Below are 24,575 nucleotides of genomic sequence, written 5' to 3' on the forward strand. Positions count from 1 at the left end.
GAGGAGGAGGCGGCCGCCGCGCCCGGGGGCCTCTTCACCGGCGGGCGCGCGAGCGGCGGCAAGGGCGGCCGCGCCGGCGGCCACCGCATCTTCAGCAACCACCACCACCACCACCACCACCACCACCGGGCGCAGCTCAAGGGGGGGCCGGCGGGCGGCGGGACGGGCCCGGCCGCCGAGCCCGACAAGTGCCCGGCGCACTTCCCCGTGCACGAGTGCGTCTTCAAGGGCGACGTGCGGCGGCTCTCGGCCCTCATCCGCACGCAGGGCATCGGCCAGAAGGACAGCCACGGTGAGCGCCGCTCCCCTCCCCTCCCCTCCCTTCCCCTCCGCTCCCCTCCCCGCGGCCTCGGTGCCGCTCGGCGGGATTGACCCCGAAAAGGGGGCGAGAAACGCGCTGGCTCCTGCTCGCTTCGGGGAAACTGTCCGAAAGACTCTTCCCCGTCGCGTGCTGGAGCCCCCGGTCGTCACCGGTTTCCTCTTCGCCTTGTACGGGTTCATTTTTCACCTCTTCCGTCACCTCCCGGAGAGTTTCCCCGGGCTTTCGTGCGGCACCTTGGGCTGTTTGGTTCTCTTGTTTCTCCTCAGCACGAGTTGCTGCGTCTTATTTTTTTTTCTTTTTTATTTTTTTTTAAACCTTTGTGTTTATCTTTCCTGAGGTTTGGCTAGTTAGCAGCGGGGAAAATCATGGTGACGTCTCTCTGCAAAATAGCGTGACCCAGCCTCGCCTAGCCAAGATTTCTTGGAATTTTCGTAATATGAATGAGCATGTCAGTCATTTTTTTTAGTCACGTAAAGAGGAAGCTCTTCCGGCGTACCAAACGTTACTTCATGTCACTTCAAAGCGCTCGCCCTGTTTGTTTGTTTGTTTGCTTGTTTTCTGAATTGTCACCCGTTCGCTTTTGGAGATGACAGGGTTTAGGGGGCGCTCAGGATGGGTTCCCTGGCTGTTGGTGGGGTTATCTTTAGTTTTTACCCAGACTGGAAAAAAAAAAATCTTTCTTAGATGCTTCTGGGATTTGAAAGAGCAAGTATCTTGTCATTTGTCCCTCTGCGAGGTTGCTTCAGACATGGAAGCAACAGTAACAGCGGTAGAAATGTGATCCTGATCTTACTTTATAACGTATAAATACTTTAAAACTTGCTAGGGCACTTAATACATTTAATTCAGGGAACATTCTATGTGTTTAAAAAATAAACTGGCCTGTCAAGTTACCTTAAAAGTTTCATTCGTGGTTAGTTTTTATCTATAAGTTTCCTGCCTTTCTCAAGAGTAGCGCAATCTGTTCCTGTTGGAGAACATAAGTTATATGGTATGTGGTATCTGGACCAGCTGTGCTTAAAGGGCGATGTTCTTCCTGATTAAGAGATCACTGTTCACTTTGTTTTACTTGTGTAAAACAAAAAGGAGTGTTAAGATAGAGCAATCCTTGGGATTGGTACAATAGGAGGAATAACATAACTTGGAATTATAAACCGTGTCCCTGATAATCACAGGCATTTTGAAACACAAACTAATGGATATAGTGTTAGAGTAACTTCTAGTTTCTCAGTTAAGATGGGCAGTAGTGTTTCTTACAGCTATTAGAATGTTTTTCTAAGTAGCGTATTCTCAATATAGCTGTAGATGTATTTATCATGTCATCTTCATTCGGGATGTTGCTGCAAAGACTGGTAGAATGAAAGCAACAGGCTCAGAAAGAAATTTTTCTTCTACCTCTTCTACTGATTTCTCCTCTCCACCCCTCCCAACTTCTCATCAAATAACTCATCATCATAAGCATAATATATTTACTTTTTTGGCACTTCCTGACCCATCTTTGCTTTACTAGCATCTTTAACTTACCACAAATATTGATACCATGATTTATATGTATATGTGTATATATATATGTGTGTGTGAGTGTGTGTGTGTGTGTGTGTGTATATATATATATATATATGGGGACACACACACAAATTTTTCATATGAACACCTTTCTGCTTTCTCATTGCTGTTTAGAGTAGAAAAACTTTGGGGACTTCTGTCTCATTATCTTTCTCCAAATTTTTACTTGAAGTGTTGCTTTGCACTTAATTGTTTTCAAAAAATTCTTGATGTCTTGACGTATCAAAGGCCTGACCGCTATTGCCTTATTATTGCTTTCTGTCATCTTTCTGCCTGAATCCTTCTGTCACTTGTTTACATGTTTGAATTATGAGTTATTTGGGGTAGATAAATTCAGTTTATGATTATATTCAAAAATAAGACAGAAGAATCCTACTGCATGATAAGCAAGTGACTGAAGGGAAAGAACTCCTAGCAACAACTGTTGTTTGTAATTCAGTCCCATTTTTGTGCGAGTAAGTTCTAAAAAGCCAAGTCCTATAGAATATTGAACTCCTGGTGTTCTGATGAAACAAACAGTCGCTATGTTTGTAAATTTGAGTGCAGCTTGCCTAACTTACTGATGAGTAATGCTTTTTGAGCTCCATTTAGAGAGTAAGGTCAGTATCATTATTCCAAAAGAGATGAATTGCTTGTGAGAAACTTGTATGTGTATATATTAGCTATCTTTTATATTTTATTGCAGTAAAAATAAAAGTATAAGCATATATTAAAAATAACAGTATGCTATCATGTTCCCAAACAGGCAGATCTTTTTACTGAGTTACTCTCAGGAAACAGACTGAGCCTCCTTGTAGGTGTGCCAAAAATTTACCCATGCCTACATGTATAACTTTATTAGGCAAGTGCTCTACTTTGTACAAATGATTTTTGTTTACGTATCCTGGATGTACACCTGCATGATTTTAGGCACCGTTGTATCAGTACTGTCTTGGAATAAGGCCCTGTAGTTTACACAGCTTAAAATTGGGCAGGGAAATTATAAATGCTTATTTTCCAAAGGTGTCAATATCAAAGAAATTGTCTTCAGATACAAGGGATACATGAAATTGGTTTATATGATGAATCAAGCAGAGTTACTGTCGAAAGGGAAATCTCAGTGAGAATGAACTTGATTGCAACTATTCAAGTGTATGCACATTCATATTCTAGCTCAGTGTCTAAAAGTGATCATATCAAACATATTATCATGAAGATGATTAAGTTGTGTTGAAGTAATCAAAACTACATGTCAGCCACCTATTATAAAGGGCAATGTAAATAATTACTGCTCTCCTATGTAGGTAAACCACATAGTTGTATGTTTGCACCCTTCCGTCTCTTACCAGCAATTGTCTTGTATAAAGCTGCTTATTTTCATGCTATCTGAGGCTTGTTGTTGTGACTTTTGCTGTAGATCGTTGAATACCTCAAGCTGTTAAAACTATCCATGCAACTGAAAGAAGTGAAACAGTCCTTTTCCACCCTCTTGCCTTTCCTGGCAGAAATGCTTAGTTGCCCTCTGAACTGGGTAGGAAAGATTGATTAGGGTTAAAGTTCACTATTTTTCTCCCCTCAGATTAATTTTAACCCTGAGCAGTTTCACAGTCTAATTCTAGAATTGTTCTATCTGCTGTTGATAGTAAATCTTCTAGAGAAGCCCCAGCTGTTCTTGCCATGAATAAGCAACTGAACATGGTTAGTATTTTAAGATCGATAGAACTCGAGGTTGTCGTGTGATCGAATTGCAGTGAGACAATTCCCTTTGAGTACAGTGGATACCGGTACTAATTAAATCGTGAGTCTGGGACTTCTACCACCATGTTTTGAGATCCCCAGCTCTCCCAAAGAAGTAGAAGCAAACCCATCCCGTTGTGCCTGCCAGATAGCCAGGCTTCTGAGAAGTATAGAAAGTCTTTGGCTGCTGCCCATTTCAGACCCTGATAAGTGCTGCTGCTGCTGAGTGATGAAGGCCGGCAGTTTTTGCTAGCTGGGAAACGGACGGCACTGGTCTCGTCTTCTCCGAGGCACTTGCCTTCTCTCGGTCTTCCTGGGCAGAGTGAAAGCTTGTCTCTGCTTAGGACTATGATGAGGTAAAGGAGGGTCTTTCTGCTTGAACAGCTCTTCCCTTTCCGCTGATGGAGGGGAAGAAGCTGAGGACTGTGTTGAGGTGCTCTACAAGCTGAGACTCTCATGGACCACCACTGCACCCCAATTTCTTCATTTTGTGACATATAATCATATACAGATTGGGCAGTTTATTTTAATAAATCAGGCTTAAATTTGCTGCTGATAAAACTCACTCTGTGTGGACCAAAGAGCATCAAGACCGCTGTGAATTTATCAGATTTCAGGAAAGCTGAGGTGATTAGTGATGGAACTGGGCAAAATCCTGTTCCACATTTGATTTTTGAATGTGCCAAAGCTAGTTATATCTCTCAGTTCTTGCTGAGGCTGTTATCCTGTGGGGAGGGGGTGCAGGAGGGACAGATCTGTTTGGCTGACAGGCCAAGATCAGCAAATATACTTGGGCACCTAACTTCCCAAGGAGGTACTTTGTGTAAGGTAGCACTGGAATTTTGATAAAATAAAAATGCATGAGAGATTAATGTGGTTCTTGCAAGATTTGGTTTACTGAATATATATTTCTAAGAATGATCCATCTGTGCCACCACGTTCCAGTCTTCTCTCTAAAGCAGCCATACACTGTTGTGTCTATGCTCCCCGAGTTTGGCTGTTCTGGGTAGCAGTTGTTTGAAGAGGAGTCACGATGGGCAGTGAAAAACAGGCTTCATTAGTCAGGTAGTTGGGAATGTTACACGGTTTCTTTCCAAGTTGCCTAATGTCTCTTTCCTATGTTTGCCTTACCTCTCTTTCTTCCCTCCCTTCCCTAAAGTCTTTTTCCTAACTTACCTGTTAGTGACTCCCCTCTCCCTTTGGTACATCAGCTAAAGTCTATTTTATCATACTGATGTCTGTTAATCCTTAGGTTCCTACTTACCGTGTGCTTACTGGCTTAAAAAGCCAGTGAGAAGGATGTTCCTTCTTGTTCTGGATTAGGGGGGAAATACCACCTCCTCCTCCTCCTCCTCCTCCTCCTCCACTGTCCCACCGGGAAGGGGAAATAGAGAGATGGTTAATGGAGCTGGAATTCTCACAATTTGCTGTTCCTGGGGTTGGTTTGGGGAGCAAGAGGTTTTCTGTCAATTTATGACCAAGTTTAAGCTTTGACTGCTTCTTACAGTTTAGGAGAATAGTGTTGTTGTTGTTGTTGTTTTTTCCCCTCCAATTACGCTTTTCAACTTCCTTGTGTTTAATTTTTAAATTTTTTTCTTCTGTACTTTATTGTAATATCTGTTTTGTGTGCTCCTCCTCCCCTCCCCCTTATCTGTTGTATCCCATTTTCCTATATAATTTTTTGAATTGCACACTTTTTGGTGTATAGATGATTTTAGCGTGAAAGAGATCTCTGGAGGTAGTCTGGTCCAGCCTCCTGCTCAAAGCAGAGATAACATCGAAGTTAGATCAGGTTGCTCACAACCTTTTCCAGAGGAGTTTTGAAATGATGTGTTGTTACACAACTGATTTATCAGTTCCCATTTATCAGCTGAATGAAATTGGTCAAAGTTCTCAGGAAAATAATCAAGTGTCTGGTTGGCTTTCATTTTGTTGTTTTTTGCCAGTATGCCAAGCTGTCATAGGTACTGGAGCTGTCTGCCTCCAGACTGGAAAGACATCTGTTTTATTTGGTGTTTGAAAGGTGTTATTTTTATTTATTTATTTTAAGGCTTATTAATTTAAGAGAAAACATAGCATCTAGTGATTTTTATTTGTTTTTTTTTTTCCTGTTAAAGTGCCTGATTAGATGAGCTAAATATTTACCCGTCTTGCATAATCTCAATTCTCTGAGTATATGTTTTGGCTCGTTCTCAAGTTTGTTCCTCAATAACATCATTACTTTAGTGACTTAACAAAGAAGAATGGTTGCATCCAATATTCTAAATTATGCTTTGGCTTGGAGATGTTACAAAATCTCTTAACAGAAAATTTGAGGTTAGCTTAGTTAGAGTGTGCATAATGAATGAGGATGTAACTGAGACGTTGCTAGTGACCTACAAGAAGAATAATTAGTACTATGTTTTGAATAACTAATTAAAAAGCACTCAGGAACTCTGCCTTTGACTGCTGGCCTATCTTCATCAGAGATTTCGTGATACTATACTATGACAGTAATAACTTTGTATAACAGAATCGATGAATGTTTAGGACTGTATCTTTTAGATTTGTAGTGAAATGACATTATCCTTTGCACGTAGCAATACTCATTGCTAAAGTGATACTGTAAAATACCCCTAAAATCCAGTGTATTTATTATAATTTCAAAAGAAATTTGGTTACCACCAATTTTTCTGCTAACTTCACTGAGAAAGTGTTTAAACATATAAATACAGAGTTACATTGTTAAATGGAAGAACTTTGCATCCATAAGCTACATAAGTGTGTCAGAATTCTAGTAGCATTAATTCAGAAAAAACAACTCTAACTTATGGTTCATATTTAAGAGCAGAACTACAAAATACGTCATATGCGTAGCCAGGAAAACAGCAACGTGTTTATAATTTCTGTTAATAATCTTGGATGCTTTTTTTGGAAACATGGCATTAGAAAAACTAAAAGACTTTTTTGTAGCGAAGGTTGGACTGTTATTTCGTAACCTGTCCAATGCTGTCCTAGTAAAAATTTTGTACTGAATCTTTGAAAAATTAATAAAATATGCTCTTAAAATTTTAATCAGAATCATATCTTTGAGTAGCTGTTACCCTAGATCTGTCATTCTTTATAAAATATCAGACTTTTCAGACCATAAAGTAGAGGTTTGTGTTATCACTTTCTTGAAAATATAACTGGACCTCTTTCTTTAGCTGCAATAAGTTCAAGATACAAATATACAAGCTTTGTCCATGAAATGTGCTTCAGATGTATCTATCTTAAAAAGTACAATCTGAAGACTGTACGTAGGACTTCTTTAAGAAACATAACTCATATTTTAGTGTGTGCCTTTTTCAGGTCACAGTAATTGACTTTTCTTAATACATGAGATTTGAGCTGTGTGTGCAAATTCCTGAAGGAATTGCAATGATTTCTGTTACACTGAATCTAATATTTTTTTTATTTTATTTTTTTTTATTTTAGGAAACACTCCTTTACATCTTGCTGTGATGTTGGGGCATAAAGGTTGGTAAACCCATCAATTTTATTTGTTTTTAAATTATCCTGAAGATTTAGGGGAGAGAGGAAAAAAGATTTTTCCAGTTTTGCTGAATGTGATCTTGTGTTTCAAAGTAGTTCAAAGTTGAAGAGGTTTTCTGAGAAGAAGAGGCTGCACAGATTTAGAAGAGAAAAGTCTGAGAAGAAATCAGGGCTATTTCATAGGGTAAAATCAAGGAGTCAGTAAATCGGGTAGGGTGGAAAGACTTAATTCTAGGAAAAGAGTTTTAACAGTTGGGCTCCTTTATAAGCCTAGAACAAGAACAGTGGGTGGATGCAGCTTCTCTCTTTTTACAGAGCTAGAAGGAAACTGAGGAACATGGAAGATCATAGAAGACTGAGAATCAAGAAACACAGCCCTAAGCAGTGGAGGCAAGCATATGCATGCCTGCTTCCTCTTTGGTGTCCAAACAGCTGAAGTGGAGGGATGTACTCAGTATGTGTAGGCAGGGGACTTGGTCCAGGCAGACCTCTATTGTAATCTGCAATTAATGCATGGTACGGAAGACTTATTAATTCCTATTGTGTGATGATACCCTTTTCCACCTTCAGCACTTTTTTGGTTGTTAGTGTTATCATGCTTGTTGCTGAACTGCTCAGTAGAGGTCTTGAGCAACCCCTCTTGCTTTTTTTCAGTGGTGTGAATCAGCATAATATTCTCCAGTATAAAGACACTCAGCGTGAGTGGAAATTTAATTGCTCACCTGCTTTTTCACTGTCTTTAGTTCACTTGGTTCAAATTCCTGACCCACTGCCTAGCTGTTCCTTGATGTTTCAAGACTCACTGCTCTAGAGGCGCATAGGACAGCCTACTGGTCTGTGCTGCCTGTCAGTTCATGATGGCTCTCACCTTTCCAGCTATCCTTTGGGGACTTTTTTATAGTAGAATTTCAAGGTGCAGGATTGAAATTTCAATTTCTAACACTTCTCAAGACTGGGAAGAGACTTAAAGTGTGATTATTCAGTTTCCATGACAGAAGAAGTCCCCCCTCCCCCCATGGAAACAAGAAAAAGAATACTTTGCTTCCGTTAAGTCATGTGAGTCCTACACCTGGTACATCTCACTACTCAATAACAGAGCTATTGTTAACTGAAACACCTGGCTGATTTTGGTGAGGGAAATGCAGGAAATGCAAGGAGAAGTTGTCTTAGGACATTTTGGTAATAGCTTTGAAGTGATCCAAGATAATTGAGAGTAACAATGGGGAACAGTTTTGAAGGAAAAAGAAGGAGAGGTGGCTATCCAGAGGGAGAGTCACTAGAGCTTGCTGGGATGTGCTGATATTGGTCTAATCTGTGACACTTCTTAAACAACACAAAACAGAAAAGACCTGCAGAAATTCTTTGAGACAGTGATGAAGAAAATGTTTTACAAGTGCCTGTTAGCATTCACATATCGCAGTTGCTCTCCAAATTGTGAGAAATGGTGCTTTTTTAGAACTGCTGTTTTCCAGTCAGTGTACTAGGCTAGAGGCTTAGGACAACAGAAGAAACCAGAGGCAGGAGCCTTGCTTAAATTTGTCAGCCTCAAATAAGGCATTTTTCTCTGCAGGAGAGTTAGCAGTTACAAAGCTAAAATCTATACGTATTCAAGCAATGATGATTGCAGTCATGTATGTGATTTCTTATGTATTATGCCTTATTACACTGTTTGTTTCAAGCCTTGGCTTGTCTCAGGGTCATTAGTTAATGTTTACAAGCCTTGCACTGTTGATATAGCAAGGTTTGTGGGCTGTTTCGTTTCGTTTTGTTTTATTAAAACGTGATTAGCTGTCCTGAAGGGGCATTTTCCACATAACATGGTATGATGCTGTTGTAGTTAGAAATACAGATAACCAATTTTGATCAAAGATGCTTCTTCTAATAACACTGGTGCTTTAATTCAGTACAGTTGAATACATACTCTAAGTCTGTTTTAAATTTTGGTCGGTTGTTTTCTGTTTCAGCTCTAGGATAAAAAGCCCACTCCATCCACTGCTGACAATTCCTCACCTGTAGTTTCACAACAACGGGTGGAGCCTGCAGACTGCTAGAGACTGCTGATGACTTTGAGCACTCTGCAAGGGCTCTGTCAGCATTTTGATCTTCACTTGTTAATACTATATTTTAATTACAAACGTGCATTTTCAGACTGTATATGGCTAACAAGTTTTTAAACAAATAGAAGAAAAACTTCAGAACCTCTAATTAAACCACTGCAATACCAATTTCTTGTTGAGCTCTGCAGTAGCTTTGTTCTACAATTTAGTAGCTCCCTTTAGTTGCACTGAGATATGAATTCATGGGTTAATACGCAAAAAAGTTGCATGAAAGATGGGACTGGGTGACATTTGAGTAGATTACTTAGTCCATTTGTGTTCAAGACAGCTGTACCTAAACTAGTTATTTAAAATTTCATTGTAAATATGAAAATCATGAAGTGAAGGCAAATCTAATCAGTTTGTTCCAGTGTCAGCTGTCCTTACAGTTAAGTTTTCCTTAGCATTGTTACAGTTAAACTTTCCTTAGCATCAGGCCTAAATTGATCATGATTTAAACATAAACTCTTACTACTAATTCTGTGCATTATGGACATTAAGGACAATTTATTCAGTTCTACTTTCCAGCATCTTTTCATATACTTGAATATGGTTTGTGGACTTGAATACTGTCCTTGAGTTTAGTATAGCAAAGAGAGGAGAAAAAATTCTTCTGGACGCGTATCTTAGATTTCCGTTTGCAGTTCACTTCTTGACTTCTTTGCATATGGTCGGTCATCCTATATGCAAAACCCTAAATCATTTAGGATGTTTGTGGTAATCCTGTTCAAGCCTAGCTTGAGTAGGGCAGGGCTATTTGCATATGACACCAAGCATAATACTTGGTTTTTTAATTTAAATTTTGATTGCTATTTAGTCTGTGATCCACCAAGAACCCCAGGTTCTTTTCTGCCTTATTAGTCTATCCCATTGATAGACTAAATAAAATTGATAGACATTGATCCCAAAGATCAGATTTTTTTTTTTTTCCCCCCTCTTTCTGGGGTGATGCATTTTGATTGTTCAACTGTATATAGCAACATTATAGACAGTCTTTTACCAAGTGAAATATAGAGTGAATTTACATCCTGTTTAACTAAAAATGTAATCTGGCTAGCAAATGCAAGCTCATTTGCCTGTTCAGTTTAGAACGTTGTTATTGTGCTAGGCAGTATCTAAGCAGCCATAAAAATACCTTTGTATGATTTCTGGCAAAGTAGTTAAGGCTTTTGTTTATTTACTGCTGAAGATAGCATGTTCACTGCTGAAGTATTCCTTCCTTTTCCAAACACTGTGCTTAGCACTGACTCATGATTGTTGCATCTTGAATGACTGGTGCGGTTTCCTGTAACACCTACAGTAGGAGAAAAAATCCAGGAAGTTCCTCTATAATTCCTGCCCATCCTATTCATAACAAGACATTTGTTCAGGCTACAGCTCCAGCTTGATAGTGCTGTGCCATTTGGAGATGGGACAGACTGATTTTAATGACACATGGTGAGGAAACTACTTAGAAACTAAAGAACTGTTTAAAGCAAGGACAGCGTATTCAAAACATGAAAGCACATAAAGATTTCTTCTCCTCTTAATTTTAAGCTCTATTTGTCGTTCCATCATCTTCTTTCACCTTTCCTTTAGAGAAGCAAATTGAACTTGCTCGGTTTTGCTGAGATGCTGACATGGTTTATAGCACAGTGTGTGCACGCTAAGTGGCAGGGGTAGCACTGATACATGCAGTTACTGATGCTGCTGACCAAAGGTGTAAGTTTGCAATGCACTACATCTCTATCGATGGAGCACAGGCCCACCAGTGGTACGCTGTGTTATCCATGCTCCAGATATCCGTGTTGTTAGTCCTAGCTAGAGCAACTGTAGCATGTTGTGCAGCATATTATGCGCATACTCTGAGACACTCTTAGGTTGAAATACGCTTAATTTTTTGCCCTACTTCAGACGTGTGATGTTGCCATGAGATGTTCTAGCATGTGGGGATGTACTTGAGTTTGTGTTACTGTGACAGCTTCCCCCCCTCCCCCCATTAGCCAGTGTTCTCAAAAGTTACATAGAGGTGTAGATTTCAGATAAGTTTCTAGCAAACTGGACATTTACAGGGGAAAGGAGAAAGACTGCACAACTTTCGTGTGTGGAAGACCATTAAGTGTGTCCTGATTCAGGGCTTTGTGCATGATGTTGAGAGAACTGATGTAACTTTTAAAATGTTATTACACGTGTGTGTGTGTGTGTGTGTGTGTGTGTGTGTGTGAGCGCATACCCACATGCATGCAAATATGCCTTTATAAAAAGCAAAATATAGAAACCAGAAGGGTGGTACTTCTGTATGTATGTAAGTGATGGTTGGTCACTTAGGTATGTCCTTAATGCCAATATTGAACAGGAAAGTGCTACAGATACTTTATAAATATTTTATTTTTTTGTGTGAGGTTTGGGATTAAGAATCCAGATGTTGTGTTTTAATAGTCTGTTAATGTATTGATTATCTACTGCTTTTTCTTCATTGAAAAAATTATCATTTTCTTTATTATGAATGATATTACTATAAAAAAATGTTGTTTACTGTAACTAAATATTACTATTTACTCTGTTACAGAATGTGCCCACTTGCTTTTAGCCCATAATGCTCCAGTAAAGGTGAAAAATGCTCAGGGATGGAGCCCTCTTGCAGAAGCCATCAGCTATGGAGACAGACAAATGAGTAAGAATCTCAGCTTCTCGATTAATCAAAAAGGATGTCTCGTGCAGATTAGGAAAACAAAGTCTTTCAAAAAAAATTTTTTTAATATATATAATACATCCATTTTAGTTGTTTGAAGAGTTTATTTTGACCAGTAGAATTTTTTTTATATCTAGATATGATATGACAAGCTCTACTCATGTCAGTTTCCTAATTTGGATAGGAAAGAAATTGCGTTAAGATAAATAATGTTAAATAGAGTTAAGATTATGCTTGTAAATTATTGTAAAAGCTATAAATGATCATTCTGTATTTAAAAGTAGAGTTACAAGGTGGAAATGGATTTTAGCTGTATGGAATCATCTAATTGGAGCAACTCCATGTATAGTAGTCATATGTATGACATTTGATGTAACGATTGGCAATGGGATGTTGCTTTTATGTTACATCTCAGCAGGCCGGCAGATAAATATAATGATTCAAGTGAATTACTTATCCACTGCAGATATGAAGTAGTAAAGGGAAAAATTATTCTACTTCTACTTATTAGCGGATGGTGATAGTATTTGGTTTTACCATGTCCTGTAGCAGAAAACTTATCATCTGGGTTTATAATATATTAACGTACTAGTTTCTAATGTACTGGCAATGTTCTACAAGTGAGCTCCTCACTGCTGAAGAATCGTCTCAGTGGGAGTAAATGCTACCCAGTCCCTAGCTCATGTTCAGTAATACATGTGTGTATGTAAATGTTCGCTAATTTGTGTGTGAAGAGATATCTTGACGTATGTATATATATGTATATATACACACACACACACACATATATATATGCATGCTTTTCTTCCTGCTGGGATCCTAGTGGTTTATGTATAATTATTATAACTTGAAGTGAATTTCTCTAAAGACTGGAATGTTACATTTGCATATGTTTTTCAATTTTTGTAAAGATTTGTAAAGTAGTGATACTATCCTGAAGTTAACAAACGAATAGGATATTCTTATCTCACAGTTAATGTCTGTTTAGTTACAGCACTCCTAAGAAAGCTTAAGCAGCAGTCCAGGGAAAGTGTTGAAGAAAAGCGACCTCGATTATTAAAAGCCCTGAAAGAGGTAGGTTGTGTTGACAAAAACAGATTGTGGTGGAAAATAATTGCTTATGGTCACTTAGTATGGATGCTCTAGAAAAACTCTAAAAAAAGTTTTTCTAACTTGCTTTTACAGACCTTTTTGCTCTTAGTAGCGGTTTTAACTTACAATGTCCATTTTAAGAGGTCACAGACTTGTATGTATTTTTAAGATAATGCTTCCTCCYCAATTTCTAGAAATTCGGATAGATGGTAGGGTATACTTAAGACAGACCTGTTAGTCATCTTTGCAATCTAGAAGTTAAAGAACATGTTTTTAATCTGTACTTATTTCTTTAGGATTTCTAAGGCTTCCTTAAATCTTTTGTTTTGGTGTATGATTTGCTGATTTTGTTTATCGCTATCATGAATGACACCTTTTTTTAATGCTTTGTAATGAAAGAGATTTTTAATTAAGTTCTCCATCTACATGCAGCAGCCAGTTCTTCCTGAGCACAGTAAAACATTCCTCAGTGTAGGGAAACTAAGAAGAAAAAGTCAGTTTGCTCAGTTGAAAGACTGCGGTAATGTGCTAAAACTGTGGTTATAAAACACAGGTGTTTGTATTTCCCTTTAGATGAGGTGCGCTTCTCCTTCCTACGCAAGTGGTAAAAATATGAATGGGTTTGTAGAAAACAAACCGCTGATGTTAAGTTAATTAAACCATGTATCTGAAAACTTGAGCTTGGTTTTGTCCGTAATAAGCTCTACCACCTTTCCCACATTTTTCATCGATCCAAGAAAAAACCCTGCTGTCTGGTCTAGCAGTGAAAAATGTTTTCAGTTTTTCTGTGAGAGCAAACAGTTAGGGACTTTAACTCAGCCTTACTAGAACTGCTGCGCTGTTTCTTGTTCCTGCTGGTTCAAGACCTGGCTTATAGTTATGCTATTTTTTTTGCCCTTACATAGAGTGGAAGCATGTGGCTACCTCAGTGTATTATGAGCATTTGCTGATTTTATTCAAGTTATCCCTTACTTTGCATTTGATTCTTGTACAATTTAAAGGAGTTGGCTGTCACATGTTTATAAAAATAGAGGAATTTTTGTATAAGTACGTAAGCATCTTTCCAGAAAATAAATTGAAATTTGTATATGTTAATAATAGTAGCCGAAACTTGATTCTCATTAAAGTCAGAACATATAATTCCGTGTGATTGGATGTGATCAATTGAAGCAAACTAAGAGCTCAATAGATCTGTTTAAATTGATATCATTTGTTTACAATCCATAGCTTAATATTTGTGTCAATTATTATTTCAAGCAAAAGATCATTAAAAATGGATGCTTCAAATGACTGACATAATTTCTTCATTGTTAATTCTACTGTATATAAAGCCTCAGAAATGTTTAATTTCAGTATTGTTCAAGTACTAACACCAGAAAAAGAAGAAAGTTTTCATTGTTGTATCTGTTTTAATTTTGATTAGTTTGTCAAAATTTCTGCCTTTCAGCAAAGTTTACAGTTGTCATTTTGACTAGAAAGTATGCTAAAACAGTCTTGTTTTCATCTCAGCTAGGTGACTTCTATCTAGAGCTTCACTGGGATTTTCAAAGTTGGGGTAAGAAACTGCATATTCCCTTTCATAGAGATAATATAATTGGTCTTGAACATTTGTTCTCTCAGGCTTCATTTTTTTTCTAGTTTGCACAATGTAAAATCTACAATTCCATTCTCAAGGTATAAGTTATAAAGAAAGGACAGACAACTTTTTCTCTGAATTATTTTTGGTTACTCATTTTTGGATCTGAATATTGTAATGTAACCTAATGACGTAGTGGGTTGTGGGAACAAGCTGTTGCTTACTTTAAAAATTGATTATTATAAAAGTAAAATATTAAAAAGTTTCTGTGTGGTCATTTGGTGTCACTATAGAGCAGTGGTTTGAGTAATTTAGCTGAACTTCTTATGATGTTTAACTTCTTGAAGTTCAACCTGGACTCTGAGAACTTGGCTTTCAGTTAAGTGCAACCATTTAGTATGTACTTCAAACCTTAGCTTCATGTTAATATGGGGTTTATATGACAGTATAACTGATATCGTTAACGATCTAGTCAAATGCATTAAGTATTTTTTGAGTTTCCACCTCCTCCCATCTGTAGAAGAAAAATCTAAGCAAATTAGCAGAAATTTGTTAACAATGGTCAGTGTATCTGAATAACTTCAAAATGTCTTACTGATATTTTCTATTACTGTTTGAACTGAAGTTGGTAATTTTATATTCTTTTATGTTAGTGTAGTCTAATTACTTGGTGCAATACGTGCCTCTTCCAGTATTCAGAGGAGGAATGAGCAGCTGAGCTGTAACCAAATGTTGAGCAGATATGGAACACCTCATTTTCTTAGGTGGTCTACAGTGCACTGCACGTTTAATGAGTGGACTTTTTCACAGAAGAGTCAGTATGGGAAAGAAAAAGAGTGGGGATAGGCATGGAATAAAACGTGGCTTAGTGATGATACCACAACCTGACTTGCAGAGTATTATGATGGCAGTTAGACACTGCACAGAAAAGTGCCAGAAGCAAAACCAAGTCTTAAGGTCCTCTTCTCCAGCAGTCTCACTGTACAGTAGAGCACACCTCTCTTAACATGGCTTAGTTTTTTTATATAGTCTCATTTCTTGAAGAAAAAGATGGGCATTTGCCTTTTGTGCTGATTATTGGTCCTTTAGGCTAATTGCATTTTACAGATGGTTTCACTTATTTGTAGTGCTATTTGAAGAAAAGTGTTGAAATGCCATAATGTTGAGTTGGTTTTATTGCTATAAAATAAATGGTGCTTTTTAAAATGAGGACGGCTGCAGTCTCATATATTCAGCTCATGATACTGTACTGACTCACAGTACCACTGGTGGTTTAATGTTTGCTTAAGGTTTTAAGCTTAGTGCATTGGATTTTTTTTCTGATTTTGAGTATTTGATATAGTCATAATTATAGCTAGGCTTTCAGTCAGTATAATATCAAATCATAGGATTAAAACTTCAAGCAGCTGAAACATGACTTACTGGAAGTTACAAATGATGTAGCTGTGGCTGAGGACATTTAAAGTTCTGTCCTGATGCTGAAGGTGGTCTGTACAGTCCCAAATCAGTTTTGCAGTTACTGAATAGAAAAAAATGGTGTTCTTCCATTGCATTTGTATTGAGATTATGATAGAAAATGGATATGTTGTATTTCTGTTAAAATGCATCAAGATGCAAACTGAGTAGTTTTAATAGAAATACTTTCCAAAAGAACCTCTTGGTATTTTAACGTTCAAATTATATTATTTCTCCCCCTACATCTAGTGCCTTTACTTTCCCGAATTCTGCCTTCTGATGCATGTAAAATACACAAGCAAGGTATAAATATCAGGTAAGTACTGATTTACGGTGTGTGATATCTAAAGTCATAAATAACTGCATGTTGTGAGAACACTGGATTTGAGTGTGCTCGAATGTGTTGTTATATAGGTGCTAAGAGAAAGGAAGTGTTTGAACCACCCTTAGCTTTTTTGCGTATTGGTCAAAAGTTCTCATTCTTCTCATATAATAGAACTTTGTTGGAAATGACTGAGATCGCACTCCAGAAACTAACCCCTAAAACAAGTTTTGAACTTTTTCAGTCTAACAGAAACTAATATAATTTCTTTTTTTAACGCTTAGTTTTTACAGTGTCTATGGCAGTGAATAAAACCCATAAGAAGGACTTTCAGTTAAGGAGGACTTCTAAATGAAATCTTTCATCAAAAAAGGTTTATCATGATAAAATAGTATTATTTATTGGAAACACTGAAAAATCTTCTTAAAAGGAAATATGCTTTGGCACAGTGTGCATTAAATTGCCTCTATATTGGTATCAAATGGCAGAGCTGATCAATTAGCTGAGTTAGTTTTGTAAATAGAATGCCTTTGAAATATTTAAGAACTTCTAGAATTGGTATATACCTACTTACCTATTGGGATGTTCTTTTCCTTCCATATCTGCTGAAGTTAGTTATATTGGTTAGTAAATAAGCATATGAACTGACTTAAGAAAACCATGGTAGATGATGCAGACACTCGACAGAACAGTATGATTAAAACTCGTCTTTATCAGTTTGAATTTAACTTTATTTCCTGAGTCACTTAAAATATAGAGCATAAGTATTTATGCCATATATGGCTGTATCTACCAAACATGATAATGATTAACTGATAAAAGCAAATTTGATTATATTTGTAATGGAAGAATTTCAAATAAACAAGCTTTCTGTATGTTGTGGCAAAATATTGCTGCTCCAAACTCTGTAGTTTAAAAAAAAAAATATATATATATATATATATAGTTTCACTTTTTAATATGCCCTAATCCTGTGATATTCACAAACTCAGAGTGTTTCCAGCACTTTTTCCAAGCTCAGCTCTTCAACTAGTTCAGATGGGATTTTTTTGGATTCAAGTCTCTTTTCTATTTAGGTTCCAAAATTAAAAAATTCAAGATCATTATTGAGTAGAAACTTCTGTTCCTATTAAAGCTTTTAGCATAGAAATGTGAACTGACTTTTTAGGTCAGATCTTAGCCTGAGATCTCTTCCCCTCCCCTCCCCCCCCCCTTTATTTTTTTTTCCTTTCTTCTGTCTTCTCATTTTTGGGTACGTTGCTTGTACAGCTGGGAGTTATATGACTGACTGGAAATAGCTACAGATTCTTTCTTGAATTTAAAGACCAATATATGATGAGTACTAAGCAATAACTGCTTAGATCTGAAGTGGTCACTAAAATCAGGTTCTTTAACTGTCTTTCTTGAAAAAGTAAATAYGCTAGCAATAATGCACATGAATTGCTGGGGAGATCTTTGTCCTCTTCTAATTCTTAAGGCCAGTTGAAGTGTTTCTTTTTGTTGCTGAGGAAAAAATAGAAACAGTCTAACTAAAATGCATCAAATCAAAATTCAGTCTTTTTCTTAGTCCTCTTCATAATTTGGGTCACATCTTAACATTGTTACTCAAATCATTGGCGACTTCTTGTGGAATAGGATGCTGATCACATGGAGTAGTTACATTTCTCAGTAGGTAGCTCATGCTGGTTGTATAAATTCTGTCACCTCCTTATGCTGGCAGTTTTGAAATAAAGTAAATGTTTATGTAAAAGTTTTGAAATAAAAGTAAAAACTTTGTGTTCAAAAAACTTTCCTTTTTTAGTTCTACTGTATATACATTATGGAGGAAAAGATTTAAATTTTCCTATGAACAAAGCATAAAAATAACTTGGAATTAATTTATAATGGTAGACATACATTCACACATAATGTGAAACCTATCAGTTGTTAATACCAGTTTATTTCTGCATCTAGACTTCCTTTATGGAACATTCTATGAAAACTTAGAGCTTAATATGTTTGATTATGGCAAAAATGCTTCTACATGCAACTGGAACTCATTAGTGTTTTTTAATGTTTATGGGTAACTATTTTTAAAGTATTGGTCTTTTTTCACAGGCTGGACACAACTCTCATAGACTTTACCGACATGAAGTGCCAACGAGGGGATTTAAGCTTCATTTTTAACGGTGATGCAGCACCCTCTGAATCTTTTGTAGTTTTAGACAATGAACAAAAAGTTTACCAGCGAATACATCATGAGGTAAGGAGCTGCATGAATATAGGATGTGAAATACCTCAAGATTTTTATGCCCATTAGAAGTCTGATGAATTAATTTATTAAGCAAAACGTGCCCCAGAAAAATCTAACTTCAAAGAACTGCAAACCAAAGAATTTTTTGTGTAGCTGATATAACTTAAGGTCTATTAGTGACATAAAATTTTCTTACCAAAAGAGTGCTTTTTGAATACAGTTATCTAATTTAAAAAAAGCTAAAAATGCAGAGCTATTAGAAAATATTATATCATTTTGAGTAAACAAATATATTTTAAATTATGAAGCGTGCTATTTTTAATCTTTCCARTGGACTTAATTCAGGTGTCGTCAGGTAGGTTTTCAAACCTGGTAGCCACTGTTTTGCACCTGTTTAATCACTCTGTGTTTAGTTAACAATACAAGGGGCATGAATCATTGGACACCTTGTGTTTAGACAAATTCTTTTAAATATAGCTCTATCTGCTAATCGCTCAAGTATATGGATCTTGGCCTATTTAAGGAGTGTGGCTGCTGAACTTCTGGATAAATCACACTTAGATGCTTTATTTACAATAATATTTAAGATGGAACTATTTGGTAATGATTTGGACAGAGCTTTTATAAATCTGGTTAAAAATTCAGGAAATACTAATTCTGGTAACACTTTCAAAGGAAAAGTTTTTTGKTTTTTTTTAAGAAGAAATATTAAATTCTATTCTGTATTTGGGAATTTTTCTCTAGGAATCAGAGATGGAAACAGAAGAGGAGGTTGACATTTTGATGAGCAGTGATATTTACTCAGCAACATTATCAACCAAATCAATTACCTTCACACGTGCCCAAACGGGATGGCTTTTTCGAGAAGACAAAACAGTAAGCTGGAAAGAAATTTCATATGCTGACACTACTGGAGTCAGAATAGTTCAGAGAGCGTTATGGTAGTGTGGTTGGGAAGAAATAAGGAGGAAAAACAATAAGGTRTTCATTTCCCAGGTTGGGTGGGAAAATCGCTGCCTCCCTGCCCTGTTGTCACTACTTTTATCATATACATTCTGTGTGATCATAGTATGTTTTACTGGGCTGCCTTCATAAGAAAATGGTAGCTTGGAAAGAGCTCACAAAAAGTAGCTGCTGGGGGAAATGAGTAGATTGTACTGAAAATGACTTCATTCTAGGATAATGTAGCCTATGCATATATATATATATATATATATATATATATATACACACACACACATTCCAAGATGTACAGTGAGGATTATGTAAGCTTTTACATCAGTGAAATGAAGGAAAAAGCACAAAAAGGTGTTCTGGGAACGGTATCCTTTGAAGCTGAGTAGTCAGTGCTTTCTTTCTGTTTGAGATATATGTTCTCAGCTGTGAAAAAAATGAGAAATATCTACCTACGCATCTCCTTTAGGTAGGAAAATGCTATCTTGGGATTAGCTCTGCAGGGGTTTTGTTTTCATCTGGGTCCAACATGTAGTGCCATTCATCACATTTTTTTCTGCTAAGCTAATGTTTTAGAATGTTTTCCTTTTAAGAAATATGAAATCCATGTTCTGTATATGTAAAATATAGCATGTGTAAATTATCATTTAACACAACTTGCTGTTGAAGAGCTTTGTAGTTAGATTTCCCTTGGCCACTCAAACGAATTCTTGAATAGTCTCTTCTGAGTTAGATATTTCATGTGAATGGAAATTTTATTCCTGGTGAAATTTTTGTTTGTGCTGTATTTAAATTATTGGGAGTGTACACTGATATTGCACTGAAGTGTAATTATTTATATGTATATATATATGAATTCATATACATATATATGAATTACAAAGGCCTTATTTTGTCTTTGTCATTTATTAATGTCAAGTTTCTTTCTTGCAGGAAAGAGTAGGAAACTTTCTGGCAGATTTCTACCTGGTTAATGGACTTGTATTAGAATCAAGGAAAAGAAGAGAACATCTCAGTGAGGAAGATATTCTTCGAAATAAAGCTATCATGGAGAGTCTGAGTAAAGGTGGCAACTTAATGGAACAAAATTTTGAGGTATATTTGAGTCATTCTTTACCGCATGCCGATTTTTGCATGGGAGAATAAACTTTCACACTAGTCATTCAGCAAAATTAATAGGTCATATTTTTGCTCTATTGTCTTAACTTTAAAATAATAGATATAACCTATGAATGTAATCAGTGTGATCTKTTCATGTATTAGCCAGATTAGTGCACACACTGAGGAATTTCTTTGATTATTTTGAATATTTCAGTCTTAACTATGGCTCTTAGCAAAAGAAGATGTTTTTAGCTGCAGCAAATGAATTAAATTTCTCTTAGACAAAATGTTTATGATTTAGAATGCCCTTCTGGTTCCTTTCTCAATCATGTTTTCCTTATGATTCTTTAGAACGCTCTAAGCCTGTGGCTGTCGTCATGAAATTGGAAACCATTCAGAATGAGCCAGACATCATCTAGGAACATGTATACAGCCTTTTAAAAATGATTAATTTATTTCTATATTAGTTTGTGCTTTTCTACTTGTCATTCAGATAGTTGAATTAAGTGATGCATTAAAACAGCCAGCTTCTGTGTAAAATATTGTTTGAGGCCTAATATCTAAATGGAGAGCAGGAAAGAAGGAACAGGAGATGGAGAAGCCTAGTGAAGTACCAGTTGCACACTGAGCAGACTACATTGCTGCTCTTCATAGAATTAAACTACAGTTTTATCTTTTGAATGGTAAAATTTTGGAAGAAGATAAGAAAAGGTAAATAGTCAAGACTTTTTTTTCTTAACAGCCTGTGAGACGGCAGTCACTTACTCCACCATCACCCAATACAATTACATGGGAAGAGTATATATCTGCTGAAAATGGAAAGTAAGTGTTTTTGATTTGACATGACCTTCTGTAGACAGCTTTAGATTATTAATATATGTTTCAGTCTCATCTAGTTTGTGTGTGCTTTTTGTTTATGGTTTTCTGGGGACAGAGGAACATTGTTTTTGATCTCTTAAATGTTTTACATTCTCTAGTAGACTGGTTGGGAAACTGACACCTGTATAAGTAGATAGTATTATTGCAGCAATTGATGATACAAATATCAGATGGGCATCTACCTGATACCTATAGCTTGAAATTTAAACATTTTGAAAAGATTCACATCTATTTAAGCTGGCATTTTTTTAATTAAGRAAGATTTTCTGTCAAACTCATCGCTGTAATTCATTAATCTTTACTTGTGATAGTAATAAATGATTCAATTCACCATGTTTAAAATGAAGATAAAAGCGTATGATTTGATGATCCTCTAGTCATGTCCAAAARTGAATGCTTCTGGAATATAATGCCATATATAACTGCTAATGTTAGCCAAATCTTTGCAAGATACTCTCCTCTAGCTGTGTAACTAGGTAGTGAACAGGTATAGTTAAAATTCATTTACCATTCCTTCATTTGTAGAAGATTCAAGCAATGGAGTTTATTTCTAGGACTGGATGCTGCCTAGCTATTGAATTTAGAAGGATCCAAAAGTATACTGAGTGCATCACGGAAACAGCAATGATAAAAGTCCTTTCTTCACAGAGGTTATAGATTATCCTGTAGTCAGATGTTACCGGCGAAGATGATGATATCACAGTACAGGCTTACCAAAAAGGCACATGCATATCGTTGGTTTTTTGTTTTGTTTGTTTTAACTCATTTTTTGTGTATTTTTTGTGTATTTGAGACAGTAGAATAAGTATTCAAACAGAATATATAGATTATGCTTGAACAGCTATTAGTATTGGGACAAAAATATGCGAGTATATTAGATTTTGCTATGTTTAGTATTCTAATTAACTGAAGGCAGTTCAGTGGGATGTCTGGATTTCTAGCTAATATAAATCAGACGAGGAAAAGATCTGTTACCTTATGTCTTATCCTCTCCTATTACAGAATTGTTTCCTGTCCTGTGTTTTTCAATGTTGTCTTCTAGTGACAGTAGAATAACTTTCCTGCTTTCTCTGAGATTGTTTCATAGTCTAGGCTGAGTGCAAGGTTAACTTTCTTCTAGTTCAGCTTGATGCTTTGTTCACTTGTAATATAGTGTATATATACTATCACCTATATATACTATGTTAATTCACTTCTGATACCACCCGAAATCTATTCCTAGGTAATTATCATGTCTCTTTGTAGTGTTATTAATATAGCATTCACGTGGAGTTATTTTGAATATTTTTGTCTTTTCCTTAATTAATTTTGTCTTGTCTCCAGGTTTACCAGAACTCATAGTAATCTAAATTGCAGTGGCTACCATTTCCTCTGTTACCATACATAGCTTTTGTTTAAAGCTATTTCCTTAACTGTAGGAGTTCTTTACTGACTTTTTTCAGACCTAATTCTTTCTTCCTTCCTTTAAAACCAAGGTTCTGCTGACTTTATTTTTCTCTTTCCCCTTCCCACCCCCCTTCAAAGAGCTCCTCATCTGGGTAGAGAGCTGGTCTGCAAAGAAAGCAAGAAAACCTTTAAAGCCACGATAGCTATGAGCCAGGAATTTCCCTTGGGAATTGAATCGTAAGTTAAAATTTTGTCTGGAAATGTTGTTTGTATGTAGGAAATGTATTAATGTGTTTATGAACTGCACGGTTCTTCATATCTTCAGATGTGGGACTTTGGCAGTTCAAAAATGTGAATGAAGTTGTGTTGTAGAGAAAGAAACCGTTAAAATTGGAGACTTCAGTGCTGATGTGCCTGTTACTGCAAGACCCAAGTATTAATCTTACTTGATTAGACCAGAGGTTTGACCAGGTTTATCATTAGCTTCTCATGATACTAATGTACTTGATCCTACAGGATACTAAAACATCTTTGCCCACAACAAGTATTAGCACACGATTATGTTCTCTAAACCAAGACAAAACCACATGTCAGGTTCTTTTTACACAGGAAGGAGGTTTGGAGAAGTGAGTGTGATACTGTGTCCTCCTGCTTCTTGTGAAACATGAGGACAATAAACAAATGCCTTCATGTTATTTGTATGTATGTAATAAAGCATTACAGATCACTAGGAAGCAAATGTGATGATGCTGATACTGAAGCTCTAAGAATATATATTAAAGTGATGTAATTTTTCAACTATCTCTTTATTGCCTAGCTCTTTGGGTCATTTTCATCTTCTCTGAAGGAAAAAGTAAGCTTGTGAAACAAGAATTTGTAATGGAATCCATTCTCTTTTTAGATTATTGAATGTTTTAGAAGTAATTGCACCCTTCAAGCACTTTAACAAACTTAGAGAATTTGTTCAAATGAAGCTTCCACCAGGCTTTCCTGTAAAATTAGGTAAGGTGACTCCTACAACTTTAGTGATTTTGTATTTCCAGAATGTGTGTGCATATAATATGTTTTAAAATTCTGTTAAGTTTTAGAAAAGAACTGTCTCTCCTTAACATGAGTGTGTTGCTGTGGATTTCAGGAGAACGTAGCTACATTACTGGAAGTAATCTTAGGTTTGAAAAAGGAAATCTGTATCTGAAAGGAGAATGCAGTCCCAGCCATGAAGAGTTCTTTAATTTACATTTTCCTAGTGCTAGGATCTTGTTCTAAGAATAACATAGACACATTGAAGTATACGTGCGTTAAAGGATGATCTTAGTCTTGAGTAAAGGATTTTGTAGGGTTTTTCATATGAGTATTTCTTTTTCCCTCAAGGATCAGTGGTGATATATTACTCACTTACAAGCAAATGAGAAACTAAACCATTACCCTTGCTAACAAATAGAAATGTATAAAATATTTTATTCATGGATATAGATGATTACAATATAAACTACCAGAATGTAAGAGTCCCTTTTCTAAATATTAGAGGTTTTCTTGCATAGCAGCAGGAGAATTTTTCATGTTTGTTCTGTTTAAGCTTGAACATTCTGAACAGACTAAATTCTACCTCCTATTACATTGGCACAGCTGTCTTTTTGCATTTGAGGTTTGAATTTTTGCTTAGCTTGTTAAGTTAGTTCATGGGTAAGCCAAT

General features: G+C 36.5%; 1 protein-coding gene across 1 annotated transcript in view; it reads left to right on the plus strand.

Moving 5' to 3' along the window:
* The window catches only part of ANKRD13C (ankyrin repeat domain 13C), a 30,094-nt gene that overhangs the window by 315 nt on the left and 5,204 nt on the right, over nt 1-24,575 (plus strand). Inside the window, exons 2-13 of the mRNA XM_026074484.1 lie at nt 4-292; nt 7,061-7,102; nt 11,762-11,866; nt 12,873-12,958; nt 14,486-14,531; nt 16,257-16,323; nt 18,427-18,571; nt 19,307-19,438; nt 20,450-20,611; nt 21,360-21,439; nt 23,021-23,119; nt 23,784-23,884. Coding sequence (XP_025930269.1) covers nt 4-292; nt 7,061-7,102; nt 11,762-11,866; nt 12,873-12,958; nt 14,486-14,531; nt 16,257-16,323; nt 18,427-18,571; nt 19,307-19,438; nt 20,450-20,611; nt 21,360-21,439; nt 23,021-23,119; nt 23,784-23,884 — 1,354 coding nt within the window. The remainder of the gene's footprint in view (nt 1-3; nt 293-7,060; nt 7,103-11,761; nt 11,867-12,872; nt 12,959-14,485; nt 14,532-16,256; nt 16,324-18,426; nt 18,572-19,306; nt 19,439-20,449; nt 20,612-21,359; nt 21,440-23,020; nt 23,120-23,783; nt 23,885-24,575) is intronic.

This window comes from Apteryx rowi, unplaced genomic scaffold, assembly GCF_003343035.1.
Source record: "Apteryx rowi isolate R43461 unplaced genomic scaffold, aptRow1 scaffold_39, whole genome shotgun sequence".
NCBI lineage: Eukaryota > Metazoa > Chordata > Aves > Apterygiformes > Apterygidae > Apteryx > Apteryx rowi.